General features: G+C 47.1%; 2 protein-coding genes across 2 annotated transcripts in view; one reads left to right on the top strand and one right to left on the bottom strand.

The window, feature by feature from the left end:
* Positions 1-6654: 6654 nt before the first annotated feature.
* Positions 6655-10166, bottom strand: LOC113215712 (uncharacterized). The gene has a single exon (XM_026435374.2). The coding sequence runs from the start codon at positions 9511-9513 to the stop codon at positions 7615-7617; it is 1899 nt and encodes a 632-aa protein (XP_026291159.2). The 5' UTR covers positions 9514-10166; the 3' UTR covers positions 6655-7614.
* Positions 8409-13853, top strand: part of LOC113215302 (SWI/SNF-related matrix-associated actin-dependent regulator of chromatin subfamily A containing DEAD/H box 1 homolog) — a 39835-nt gene continuing 34390 nt past the window's right edge. Inside the window, exon 1 of the mRNA XM_052269222.1 lies at positions 8409-8471. The gene's annotated coding sequence lies outside the window, so the exon portion shown is untranslated. The remainder of the gene's footprint in view (positions 8472-13853) is intronic.

The following is a 13853-nucleotide window of genomic DNA, read 5'->3' as shown; positions in this document are numbered from 1 at the left end:
ACGTGGAATACGTTTATTCCGTATTTTAACTCGAAAATGTTGCGCGGCGCTGCGGTGTTCGTGCTATGACTGCCAACAATGCGCGTCTGGCTGTCTCTGCCGTCCGCTCGCCGATGTATTTTTTATTTATCAATCCTTGGTATAAACATAAATTGTAGTTGCTTCTGTGAGTTCACTCAAACTTACGAACGGATGACGGAGTTCTTTCACAAACTGCCCACTTTAATATCAAAAACCGCTTAAATGCGTCTAAAACCTCGGTTTCGGTCAAATTGTGAATTCCACGTGGAAAGGGGGGGGGGGGTCGAGGAAATTCCACACATGGCCACAGGGGGGGAGGGGGGGGTCAAAAAGTGGCCTAAAACGTTCCACGTGGAATGGGTACAGCCCCTAACTATGTTAACATAGATAGGAACTACCTTCGTTGTCTGCCACGATTTGGTAGAATCGTATTTTTAAATATGTAATTATGTACAAAATGTTCATAATTCCGTATAATTTGTTCAGAATTGTGTTAAACGTACACAAGAAATTAGTGTGTAACGAGTCTTAATTCCACCCGTGCCCGCTCCATTTCACCAGCTCGAACCCCAGCTCACTGTCCAGCAGCCCACACTCCGGCTCACACTCCGGCTCCCGCTCTGGCACCAGCATCATCGGCGGCCGTGCTGATCCTCCGCAGAGATCACTCTTTGTGCAATGGTTTCGGTGAGTACTCTGCAAATCCAACAGTGGGACATTCCCACACTCACAAGTGTGGAACAGTTTGTCCCACACTTGCAAGTGTGGAACACGCTTGTCCCACACTTGCAAGTGTGGGAATGTCCCACTGTTGGCGCTAATTCCCACACTTTTAGTATGGGTGACATGCGATTTTGGGCCGAGTTATGGACCTCGTAGAAGCGGCCCGAACGACAACTGCAAATTTGGTGTGTCAGGTTGCCTACCCGTACCTCTCGTAAGGCGCCACGAAAATTTTTAAGACCTATTACTTATTATGCCGTTGCCGTGTCATATACTTTGGTCATACATTGCCGTGTCCACACGCTAAATTCTTGTGTACTTTTTTGTACGCAGCTTATAGAATTCTGTGCACATGCTCTTGTTGCGTATTGCATATTGGCACGGCGCCATGGCGCCTTACGGCCTGCGAGTAGGCAACCCGTCCGCGCACGCATGCATGCATGCAGTAATGCAGTACAGCATAGTACAAAAGTGCGCGGGGGTTTTCAGCCACCTGGTAGCATAACATCGCCACCTTAGACTAAAACCCACGCAGTTCGGCCGCTCGCTCGGAAGCTAACTTAGCTGAGTCGCGCGCTCCGAGACTCACGCAGCTCAGCTCAGCCGCTGGCTCCGCTGGAGCCGAGTGCTTGCAAGTCGACTCTTCCTTGTGTGTACCAGGTGCACTGTACGCTAGTTGGCTCCCTAGGGTGCCAGCTGTGTTAACAGAGAAGACATCGCAGTGTTGCGGGTTTGCCTACTCCCTCGCCCGTAAGGCGCCATGGCCCCTGCAGCCCTAGCGAGTATGCAATCCCGCAACACTGCGATGTCTTCTATGTTACACCCGGTAATATGTACACTGTTGGACTATTGGGTTTGGTTTGCAGTGAAGTCTACGGTGTCGACATGATAATTTTGAAGGGATTTTTTTTTATCTTTACAAAATGACCCCTATCCTACATACCTCTTCTAGTGATCACTGCTGCTGCTATCCCATCAACGACTCCCTACGGACGGAAATGGAGAAGTTGAAAAACGAAGTGGAGATCCTAAAGTCCCAAGGACGGAAGAAAGACAGGCGAATTACTTTGTTGGTCGGCAAGGTGGAGGACTTGCAGAGGCAGATAAATATCTTGGATGAACAGCGAGTGAGTTCTAACATTTTTTATTTGGGTCATCCTTTGTCAACTCAATGAAATTGATAATCTCGTTTCTGAATTTTTGTGAGTAACATAAAATCTTGATTGGCAGTGACATTTTTTGTGATTTTTTTACAGCAATATCATAAATTTACAGATTAATTTTCAAAGAGCAATGCTAAGTCCAAATTGTACGTTTGAATCAGCATCGAAAAATGATCTAGAAAAACTCTCTTCATGACAAAATCACTTAATCTGTAAATTTTTGAGATTGCTGTAAAAATTCCACCAAAAATTTCACCGCCCATCAGGATTTTATACTACCCACAAAGAAATTCAGAAACGCAATTGTCAATTTCATTGAGTTTGACAAAGAATGACCCAATAATTTGATTATACTATGTGTAAGATCTTTAATTCAAACTAATTTAATCTTATTTGTCTTTTCAGTCAAACCAAGACCCCCCATCCCCGGTCCACCCTGATTGGGTGAATTTTCCCTTCAGTGGGGAGAGGAACTTCGAGTTTTATTATAGTTAAGATTATGCATTAGTGCAATAGTGACCCAGCTAAAAATGTCATATCGAAACGACGTCAAATCGACGTCGATATGGCATTTTTAGCTGGGGAGTCAGTTTGATATGTTAGTGTTATAGTTATATGTGTACCACTTTGTACTCATTAGAGAATTTAGTATAGTTAGAAGACCACTGTGAAAATGATGGTTGATAAGCAATCAGTTCTGTTCTTTACACCACTTCCATTTAGATCATCTTCTAAATGTGAAAATTGTAATAATTGCTTGCTTTTTTTTGTGTCTGGCAGCAATAGCTTTTTCATTTGTGTTTGTTAACTTTATTGTCTATTTCACCAGGGTGGATAGCAGAATAGTCTCTAGGTGAAGCTCCTTGCATTATCCTTGCATTACATGTAGTAAAATGCACTACTCCCTTCATTGCTTCCATTATTTTGTCTTTATGAGCGCTGACAGGCAGTTATGAATTTACATAGTTCTTGTGCTAAAAAGACCCCTAAGGATTAACATTTTAGAAAGATTTTAAAGTCCAACAAGTTATATTTTTTACCACCCTTCCATGGATTCTTCTCCGCGGTCCCGCCGGAATGGTCCTTTGCAGGTCTCCCCTTCCCCGTCGTTGCGGCGCACGTCCCTGCTGACGGCAGAGTCCGCAAACGGACTCACTCATCCGGTCTCAAGCCGCCCGGTGCGTCGTCTGGCGGGGTCTGAATTTTGTCATTTCCCGCGCATGACGCCCTGGCCCAGCTGGCAGTCAGCAGAGGCGATCTTGACAGCCGCCGTGGTCAACACCACCATCACCAGCGTCCCCGTCCTGGTCCTCGTGCAGCTCGTGCAGCGCACGCGCAGGAGGCAGGTGGATGGCGGCTCTGTCCTACTGAGGGCGGCGTCAACGACATTCTGATATCCGTCCTGGTCGGGCTGCCGGGCAGTGCCGGGCGTGTGCGGCATGCTCATCGTGTTTTTCCAGTGCGTCAGCACGGTGGCAAGGACAGGGATGGGGGATGGGATGGGGCTGTGCACAGTGAGCTTAGCACGCTCAGAGCGTCCTTCTAGTGGAGCGACGCGGCGCTCTGCGCCCCCTCCCTCTCGCAGTAAGTGCAGCTCGCGCGCCGACCGTCCTCTGCGCTGCTGGCCGACACCAAGGTCGACGGCTTGCTAGTGGTCCACGCGGCCGAGGCCGTGGCTGGCGCCCTCGGCACGCCCTCGCCTGACAACCAGGTCGTCGCCTGCTTTGGCACCCCTGCCCCTCTGGAGAGCGCACCGTCGTCGGCGACCTCGCCCTCTAGTTGGCCTTGGACCGGACACTACGCTGTGCGGAGCCGCTTTCCCCGCGGTGGGGGAGGCGCTGCCGCTGGTGCCTGCCGAGCACGCCCGGGCTGGTCCTCATAGTACCTGGCGTGCATCTCGCGGTGCGGGTGGCCGGGCCGGGCCGAGCCGAGGCCGCGGCGGACGCACGCCTGGTCTGTCACACAGTCGTCCCAAAAGCTGCCGTCTCTTGCCCTACCCTACCTTATTCGGCTGTTAGTAACAGTCAGAGGTCAGACTGCAAACCCAAGGCCGTAGTTCCGACTCGAGCGCGCCGCTCCGCTCCCACTACAACAAGTGCCTCTGGAAGCGTGGATAGCAATTCACAGGGCCGGTTCGCGTGTCCGAGACGAGGGGCGTCATCACGTCGGCTCGGCCTTCGCGATGTCCCTCGAGCTGTTGGACGCACGTGCGCGCGCCGCCCCGAAAGTCCCGAAGGGTGCCGCCAAGCTGCACGAAAGTTTCTCTCGAACTCCTGCCCTGCACCAAGATCAGAACCATCCACGCACATGCACTTCGCAAGCGTGTCGTTCGCACCGGGCAACGCCACTAAGCTGACCTGGTGCACCTGCGGGCGCGCCGCTCCTCACCAAGGCGAAGCAGACCTCAGTCTTCCCTAATCGATAGGGACCATGCGTAGGGCTGCGCGCGGACTGCACGCCGCCCCGCGGCGAGGATGGCTTTTCCCCTAACGAGGCCATGTCGCACTTACAAAGCGAGAATAGCCCGTAGAATAGTTTCCGTTTGGTCGACGCCTGGTGGCGGCTGCGGTCGCCCGGGCCTCCAAGGACTCGACGCTCGTCGTGCGACTACACACCAGGTCCAGGAGGCCCGCCGCCTCGCTGTGGCGAGTCTGCACCGCGCCGAAGCAGCAACCAGGTGCGCCGGCGCGCTCGCTGGCAGTGTAGGGCTCGACGGCGCGTGCGCGCACCGCCGCAAAACAGGCCGGCAACTAGGACGACCAACTATTTGGCACGCCTTCTAGATCAGCTTTTAAAAGGGGGTGAGGGGGAGGGGGGGGGGCAGGCCGCCGTTCTGGCCAAGCCCGTCAACTGGTCGAACCCACAGCCCTATAGCTCGGTCCGGGTGGCCCGGGCGCCCAGCCTTGGTTCCGGCCGGCCAGCCGGTCACCCTGGGTCGAGGACCTGCCAGGCCGGCCAGGCCTGAACCACAGCCACCGACATGGGGGCCGGGCGCCGGGGCTATCCTCGCCGTCGTTATCGTCAGCCCGACAGCCCCTACCTTCATTAAGGGTGCCAAAGCCCCCCGAGGCATCCCGGAGGACGTCATCGGGGTCCTCGGGGCGCGGCGCAGACTCGGTACAGACGGCGTCACCATTGAACGCCTTCAATTCGGTGGTCCTTTGGCGCGCCCAGTTCGGCTCCTCAAAAAGCAGAGCTCTCACGCCAGCGAATCTGCAGGAGATGGGTGCCGGGTGCCTGCGACACTCGGCGTAGGCCAGCCCGCAGTACATTGATGCATTGAGGGTAAGATATTGCCTACCCGCCAGGCGCCCTGACAACTGCTGCAGACTGGGTTTTGCAGTTTCTTCACTAGCGATCCACGGACGTAATTTATGGTTGATTCCCAAACGGAACCAGAGCCCGGAAAAACGCGCTGTCGCGGCTGCTCCGCTCACTCGCATTCTCGGCTCCCATCCGTCCCACACCTAAAGTCCTACGATCACAGAGGCAGTGGCCTTTCCTGCGAGGTGGCCAGGCCATCGGGTCAGACCAACCAACGAGGTTTTGGGTTCAGTTCGTAGCGTAAGTATTTATGAATGGGGGTCGCCCATAACGCTCGAGTGACCTCCCTCATTACAGACCAGCCCCCTCCGCCGCCCACCGCTGATATTGTGGTGATGCGATTCATAGAAACGACCCTAACGGGTTCGTTTAAAAAGTACAGACGGTCTGTTTAACAAATTGACCAGAGTTTTTCTGTGGTTTTCTCTGTTTGTTTTTTTTTTAAACAGTTAGGTTGGAAATGGGTGGTCAGGGGGCAGATGATTCCACCCCTACGATAGGGGTTGTTTGTGGGTAGCAACCCGCCCCGCTGTATCTCCCGCATTCATTTGTGCCCAAAGTCTGTTTTCACAAAATTTCAGCCCTCTGGCAGCGTGTAAAGGGCGTGAATTCAGACGGTTTCAATAAGGGCTGAACCGGCAAACGCTGTAGCGGCTTAAGGGGGTGCGCGAGGGCGCTTGGCTTTTCAGGGTGTCAGCCTGCACCCGGCATAAGGGACCAACACCCACCCCGTGACAGGCGCGGATTAAGGGGGGGGGGGGCGATCGCCCCCTTGTGGGCTCTAGAAAGCCGCCTGAAAGGTAGGCAAAATGCGTGACAAAATCCCTGTATGTAGGCAACCTGAAGTGCGCCGCCCCCCCTTCCAGCTGGGCCTTAATCCGCCACTGCCCCGTGAAGCAACCACCCCTTCATGGGGGGTGCCGAGAACACCAAAGGGGGTGGGTGAGCGCTGAGCGGATTCGTACCGACCGAGTACAGGCATTGGGCCATTTCTCCACCAAACGGCAACCCTCACCCACTTTGGCTGGAAATTGTGGCCAATTCCTAAAGTGGACCGCTAATTTTGACGGCCAGTAGTGTAGTTGGTCAGTACCATGTATCAGCACGTGCAATTTAATTACTAATACTATGTTTCCTTTCTTGGTCTGTGTCGCACGTTGTCGCATAGGAGTGGCACTGTGAGACCGTGGGGTGCACGAAAAAAACTGGCCTGCTGTCCGGGAGAGAGACCGTCCAGCAAATTCAGGAAAATATGAGCAGAAATTCTCCAAAAATTGATACCAATTGAATTGTGAATATAATTGTGAATATAAGTAAATGGTAACTAAATCATATTGAATCCTAAATTTTGCTTGACTGTCAATATCAAAAATTGTGGACTTCCCGAGGTACAGGACGTAACATACCAAATTTCATTGGAGCAAAGACTTTTAATTTTTCAATAATACTTACAAAGTAGTTGACAGATGACTTGCAACATGAGATCAAAATTTTGATGAAACACAAATAAGATTTAAGTTATGTATTGCTTTCAAGTCACAGCGATATGGGAATACATAAACAGTTTGATTTTAAATATATCAAAACAACTAAAAACTTAAGATTTGAGTTTACAAACACTTTTGTTCATAATGGAAACTTACTAAGATTAGAGGTATATATCGGTTACATGGCACAATACAGATTACAACAACTAAGCCTTCAGGAGCGAGTAGAGAAACAAGTTATCACAAAACCATAAAATAAGACACCTTTAAATTTTGGTTTAGAACCACAACTAGTGATATCATTTTATGAGTTCACAGCAAAGTCTCCCCTTAACGATTACATGATACAAAAAATATTGCACACCGTCTCAAAATTAGGACACTGTCAGGGTTTCCTTTTTTTTTCTTAAAAAAAAAAGGAACGCAAGAGTCATAGCTTTGATTGAGATCAAATCTTAATCCTAAGGAGTTTACACACACTTATAAAATTGTGTTTAAAATCAGAGATAACATTTATGTCATAAATAGGTCACATGAAACTGATGGACATTTAAATTGAAACAAATCAGGTGCAAGTTACAGAGATACAAAAGAACCCACAATCTTAAAATCACCCATTTTCAAGTAAAATACATATATAGATTAAGACAACCAACCCTCTCAAAATTTTGTTGAAGGGGGTAGGGGATATATAGGGTTCACACTTCAAGATTACATGACACATTTTAGATTAAAAAAACCAACAAAGCCGGTGGTGTAACTTAACAGGAATAAAAAAATGTCATAACCACAAGATAAGACACTATCAAATTTTGGTTTAAAAACTCATTAAGTCAAATAATTTTTTTAAATTTAAAGCTAAACAAAAGTACATTCTAGAAGAATACAAGTCGGAGCTACTGCTTGGCTTTTGATAAAATGTTTCTAATTTTATGATATATCTTCGACGATGTTCTCTTGGCCAATCTTGGCTCTTTTGCCTTCACTGTTGAGATCTCTTCCATTCCTGGTTGGATGCCTTTTCGGATAAGACTGCCGAAATGCTTGTCTATTGCCTCTGACTCCTCTGCTAACCATGGTTCTCTCCCTTGCATGTTCCTTTGCTTGCTTGGAGTAGCTTTTGGTCTTAAGGGTTCCAGGGGTTCTACTTCTTCATCGGTGGTATCATCTTCTACATTACTGGCTTTCCGTCTCTTCCTTTTTGTGCCAGAGGTTTTACTTGTTGGTTGATCTGTTATTTCTTCAGTGATGTCTTCAGAATTTTCTTCTACATTAACTTCCTCGTCAATATTTATATCATTGACATTAATCTGCAGTTCTGCAAGCGTCTTCCCCTCCTGCAGCTGCAGCTTTCCCTCGTCCAACAGAGAAAAAACTTTTGATAAACGGGCAAGCTGTATCGCATCATCACTTAATCTGTAAAATTGTCTGTGGACATTGATGTCGTGCCCCATGAACTTAGCGAGGACGTCAAGTTCATGTTCGTTCAGGGCCAGCAGCTGACAGGTGGTTGCCACGTTCTTTCTCAATTGGGTGGCCCTGAGCGATAGGGGGTCCTCCGCCCCGCACGACTCAGCGGCCTCTCTAATCACCACATCTGCTCTTATCGTGTTGACCTTGGTCCCTGCCACTGCGAATACATGCGGATTCTCCGCTATAATTCCGCACTGCAATCGATGTTTAATTAGAAGGGTTGTCGCTTCATAGGATAGCGGATTGAATAGGAGTGGGACCACCCTGTCCTTTTTTCCAGGTAAATTTATCATTTTTAGGGATGATGCATGTAACTTCTCAGCTTGGGAGAACACTTTCATCAGTTCTGGGTCTGTCGTCGACACGTCACAAATTCTTTGAGCGTCCTTAACCAGCAGGCGCGCAGTTTCCCCTGGACGCCTCCGGTTGTATGTTACTAAGTAAGCTACAGTTACTTTCGCCAAATTGTTCCAGTGCAGAGCATGCGTTGGGTCCGCTTTGAGCATTTCCATTTTTTGCTTAATCTGTTCCTTCAGATAAGCGTACAGCTTCTGGATGTCAGCAGCTAATGGTGCCCTCTTTGGTGCCCGGAATTTCCTGTTCCTTAAGGTGCGGTGAGCCTTCTTGGCAATATGCCGTCTGAAGTCACCTCGCAAAAGTCTCTTCATGTAATCGTAACGCTGCAGCTGCTGGCTGTTGCAGTTAATTAACGCAGAGGTCTCCAGAACGTTTAAAAGAATGGCCACATTGCCCCCCAAACGGAGCGCCAAAGAGGGTGTTGTGAAAGAATTATCATCGGGATTAAAACCGCTGGCACTGCAGACAGATTCTTTCAAGAGAGTCCAATTGTGGGGGTCCAGGAGGTCTTCTAGGGTCTTAATTTTAGGGGCGATTTTACGTGCCTCCAAAAGCATGCGCCCCAAGTCCCGCAGTTTGGACGACACCGAGTTTCGGAGATGGGGCTTGTCACTGTATTCAGAGAAGAGGCTTGCTCCATACATAAGAATGGTTTTGTCACCTTCAACCGTCTTTCGTATATCATCATTTTTCATCTTTTGGATAACATTCAAGGTAAAGGCGTCCATGTCCCCCTTCTTTAATTGGGCAAACGTCAAATACTGCATGTGAGTGCCTCGGAGGTGCCCCTCATTTTTGAGAACCGGACACCTCTTCCGGTGATTGTACAGGTTCGTTTTTACGACCCCAACTTTGCAGCCCGGGCAGACAGCAAGTTTGGATGGGTCGTACGAGGAGACTGCCCTTGACTTTGTAGCGTAAACACCGGCATTAGGGTTGTCGCAATCATGCTTACGATTGCCCATGTTCCGAAGTAGAGTAAAGAGCCGCTGGCGCTCATCAGCCAGTTCAACGTTTTCTTTAGGCGGAATCTCTTTCACTTCTAGCTTATCTTGGTGGACAGTCTCCAAGTGCCTGGCAATCTTTTGCAAACCTATTCCACAGAAATAACAATAGTTCAGTTTCTTCTCTCCTCCACTTTCCTTTGGGTCCTCTTGGGGTGGCTCAGCAACGGCTGACGGCTCTTCTTCCCCATGTTTTTCATTCGATGGATGTGGTCCATGTCCAAAGGCCTGGGCAGTGTCTTGATCGAGTCCCAGTCTATTGTCAGACGCTTCTCCTTCGGAGCACTCCGATGATGAAGCGCTGTCGAGTGGGCTCCACGACTCCTCACTCAGGCTGAAATCACTAGCAGTGCCGAGATCAACTAGTTGAACCTTGGCCCTGCACTGGCGATACCTCTCAGTTCCTTCAAACAAAGAAAAGTAAAATATTAGTCAAACGTCTTATTTAATGCCTCTTAGGGCAGCACCCACCGAACCTGATCAAAAAGCGTCGCCTACGTGCATCTGCATCACTCACTAGTGCACGCTAAATTCTTGTGCACTTTTTTTGTACACTGTTAAACTAAGTGTTCAACTGTTCAACACTTCCAAGTGTTCAACTACTAGATAAACACTTCCAAGTGCTCAACACGACAGTTAAGCACTTGCAAGTGTTCAACCAGACAGTTGTGCACTTCTAAGTGTTCAACCAGGCAGTTGTGCACTTCTGTGTTCAACACTTAGAAGTGCACAACTGTCTGGTTGAACACGTAGAAGTGCACAACTGTCTAGTTGAACACTTGCAAGTGCTCAACTGTCGTGTTGAGCACTTGGAAGTGTTTATCTAGTAGTTGAACACTTGGAAGTGTTGAACAGTTGAACACTTAGTTTAACAGTGTAGGATGGTTGCCACAACTTCTCATTTTTCTGGGTGTGGGGCACTGATAAAAAAAACCACATAAAAAACCACAGAAAAACTCTGGTCAATTTCATACCCAGAGCTTCTGTACTTTTACTGTGGTGTATCACAGAAAAAGTACAGAAAATTCTGTATTTTTTTGTGTCTTTCACAGAAAAAGTTCAGAGAAGTCTTTACTTTTCTAGACTTTTCTGTGGTTTTCACTGGATCAGCACAGAAAAGTCTGTGCTCTTTCTGTGAAAACCACAGAAAGGTACAGACACTTCTGTACTTTTTCTGTGCTAAACCACAGAATTTTTTACAGTGGGGTCCGGGGGCCCGGGGGCCCGGGGGCCCGGGCAGAGTGACCACAAGTCAGGGAAATGTCAGAGAGTTGCAAGGGGCGTCAGCTCATTTCATTGCACTCAAATTGATCAAGAACCACACTGTAATTTGGGATGCGATACACACAACAGCTCTTGTGCGATAATAATATCATCGCGAAGTAAAATCATGTTTATTGCAATTTAAAGCGATAAATCCAGTATCGCATTCTAATGCAATGATCATCGCATTGTTTTGCGATAAATTTTGTATTGCTCATTATTGTCATGATCATTGCAACAGAATGCGATAACATTTGTATCGCTTATAATTGCAATAATCACATTTTAATACATCTTGATAAAAAATGTAAATTGAGACACCTTTTCAATGTTCAATGCACAGTTCATACACTGTTAATCTAAGTGTTCAACTGTTCAACACTTGCTAGTGTTCAACTACTAGATAAACACTTGCAAGTGCTCAACACGACAGTTGAGCACTTGCAAGTGTCCAACCTGCCAGTTGTGCACTTCTAAGTGTTCAACCGGCCAGTTTGTTGAACACTTAGAAGTGCACAACTGGCCGGTTGAACACTCTGCAAACCCAAGTGTAGAACAAGTCTACAGTTTAAACTGTAGAACAAAAAAGTTCTACACCGGAAAGTGCAACTTCCTGACCAGGTTTAAAAACATACTTTCTGAGTGCACCATCACCTTCGTCTTCAAATTCTCTTTCAAACGAGTATAATAATGATAGGGTTGCGACTCAAATTGAAGCAGGTAGGAGTCATTACATAAATTTGTATTCTTTTGCGTACCTTTTTCAATTTAAGTCGCAACCCTATCATTATTATACTCGTTTGAAAGAGAATCTGAAGACGAAGGTGATGGTGCACTCAGAAAGTATGTTTTTAAACCTGGTCAGGAAGTTGCACTTTCCGGTGTAGAACTTTTTTGTTTTACAGTTTAAACTGTAGAGTTGTTCTACACTTAGGTTTGCAGAGCACTTAGAAGTGCACAACTGGCCGGTTGAACACTTGCAAGTGCTCAACTGTCGTGTTGAGCACTTGCAAGTGTTTATTTAGTAGTTGAACACTTGTAAAGTGTTGAACAGTTGAACACTTAGTTTAACAGTGTACGTGTTTACCAAGCAGGTACCTTTATTTAACATGAAAACGCAGGTCTAAATGAGATTAGGCAATAAAAAGGGTAAAACAAAATCTTGCGATACAAATTTTATCGCACATCAGAGATAAGAAATTATCGCTTGCCAGCATGCGATGAATCCTGGGAATCGCATTCCCCATTTATTGCATTCATTAGTGTGAAAAGTATCGCATTCCAGTTTACAGTGCATTTGGCACTTGGTGCGAAGGCCTCAGGCACTTGATTCAATCCCGCGGGTCTCGATCGAAGCACTGTAAAATTCTTACAAAGAGCGGCCTTCATATTACGAAGAATTTGCTTCGTAACGTACAAAGGATCTGGAACCACCGTATTACGAAGGATTTTTCTTCATATTACGACCCCCCTCCCCCCCCCTGTCAGCCCCCAAATCCGCCTGTATGTAGACAATATGTGGTGCAAAACCCCTGTATATAGGCAACCCCCCTCCCCCGTCAGCTTAACCGCCCCTCTCGTCAGCTCGAGTTAAAACCGCGCCTGATTGTTGGGAACGGTCTTGAACTATCCACTGTTAAATTCTTACGAAGAACTGATCTTTGTATTGCAAAGAATTTTGAAGCTTTGTAAGAATGTTCGCATTGCGAACTATTTTCTTTGCATTGCGAACTATTTCTTGCAAACAGTTAGTTCGTAAGAAATAGTTCGTAATGCAAAGAAAATAGTTTGCAATGCAAAGATAATAGTTCGTAATGCAAAGAAAATAGTTTGCAATGCAAAGATAATAGTTTGCAATGCGAACATTCTTACACAGCTTCAAAATTCTTTGCAAGCAATTTAACTGTGTCGATTCCTAAAGCAATGAAGTTTGGGATAGACATACCATCACCTCGACAAGTTTCCATTCGATTTACAAATAAGTATGTCCCCTCGCATGACTTCGTAGAGAGTCGAGCAGCGCCGACGGGGCCGCGCGCGGTGTTCGCAAATCTGAATGCGAATAAGACTGCGCGAACCGTGCCGTCACTCTCAAGTGCGATAACTTTCATACAATGTGATGCGATAAAAGCTCAAAAGCGATTCCCACACTCTAAAAAAAATACTAAATTTCGTTTTAAAATTATGGCGCGACTTCCTACCAAAGGTCCAAACTATTTCAATGATGTACATTAAACTGTTTAAAAATCATGGTTTGTTAAGTTTTCCGAATGTACTAGGTTCCTAAGGTATGATTTTTAGTTCTAGTAGCCTTGAGTTTCATTGACTTGCACTGCAAATCCAAGTGTACGAATGTCGCTCACCTGCAGGTGAGCGAATATATTCGCTCACCTACAAGTGAGCAAATGGATTTTCACACACTTGCAAGTGAGCGAATGTATATTCACACACTTGTAGGTGAGCGAATGTCCATTCGTACACTTGGAAAAGACGGCTTTTCGTGTACCCCAAGTGTACGAATGGCAATTCGCTCACCTGCAGGTGAGCGGAGCGACATTCGTACACTTGGATTTGCAGTGTGTTTTTAGCTATAATACCAAGATATACTGTAGTGAGTGTACGCGTACTGGCGCAGTACCGCGCAGTACCGCGCAGTACCGCGTACAAGGTGGATATATATCTACCTTGCTGGATATATATCCACCTTGACCGCACAGTATCGCGCGATGTACCGCGCAGTGCTTCGCAATACCGCGCAGTTCCGCAGTCCGGTGTACACTCAAAATTCGAGTGGTGGACCCCTCGGGCTAGACTCGGCTCGCGCCGGCTGGCTCCACACTCTCAGATCCTGTATGGAGGTTTTTGTTTGTTGGCTATCAACGTATTTGTGCAATGATAGTTAAAAACAAAATTGTTGACTTGTATCAACAAATTTGTTGGATAGTTATCAACAAAAAAAATTTGTTTATAAGAAAGATTGATAACTATCAAGACTTTTGTACCGAGTTAGTGAGAAATTCGTTTATACTTATCATTGC

Source organism: Frankliniella occidentalis, unplaced genomic scaffold (genome assembly GCF_000697945.3).
Source record: "Frankliniella occidentalis isolate FOCC.00 unplaced genomic scaffold, Focc_3.1 Scaffold86, whole genome shotgun sequence".
NCBI lineage: Eukaryota > Metazoa > Arthropoda > Insecta > Thysanoptera > Thripidae > Frankliniella > Frankliniella occidentalis.
This window is presented reverse-complemented; position numbering and strand designations above follow the sequence as displayed.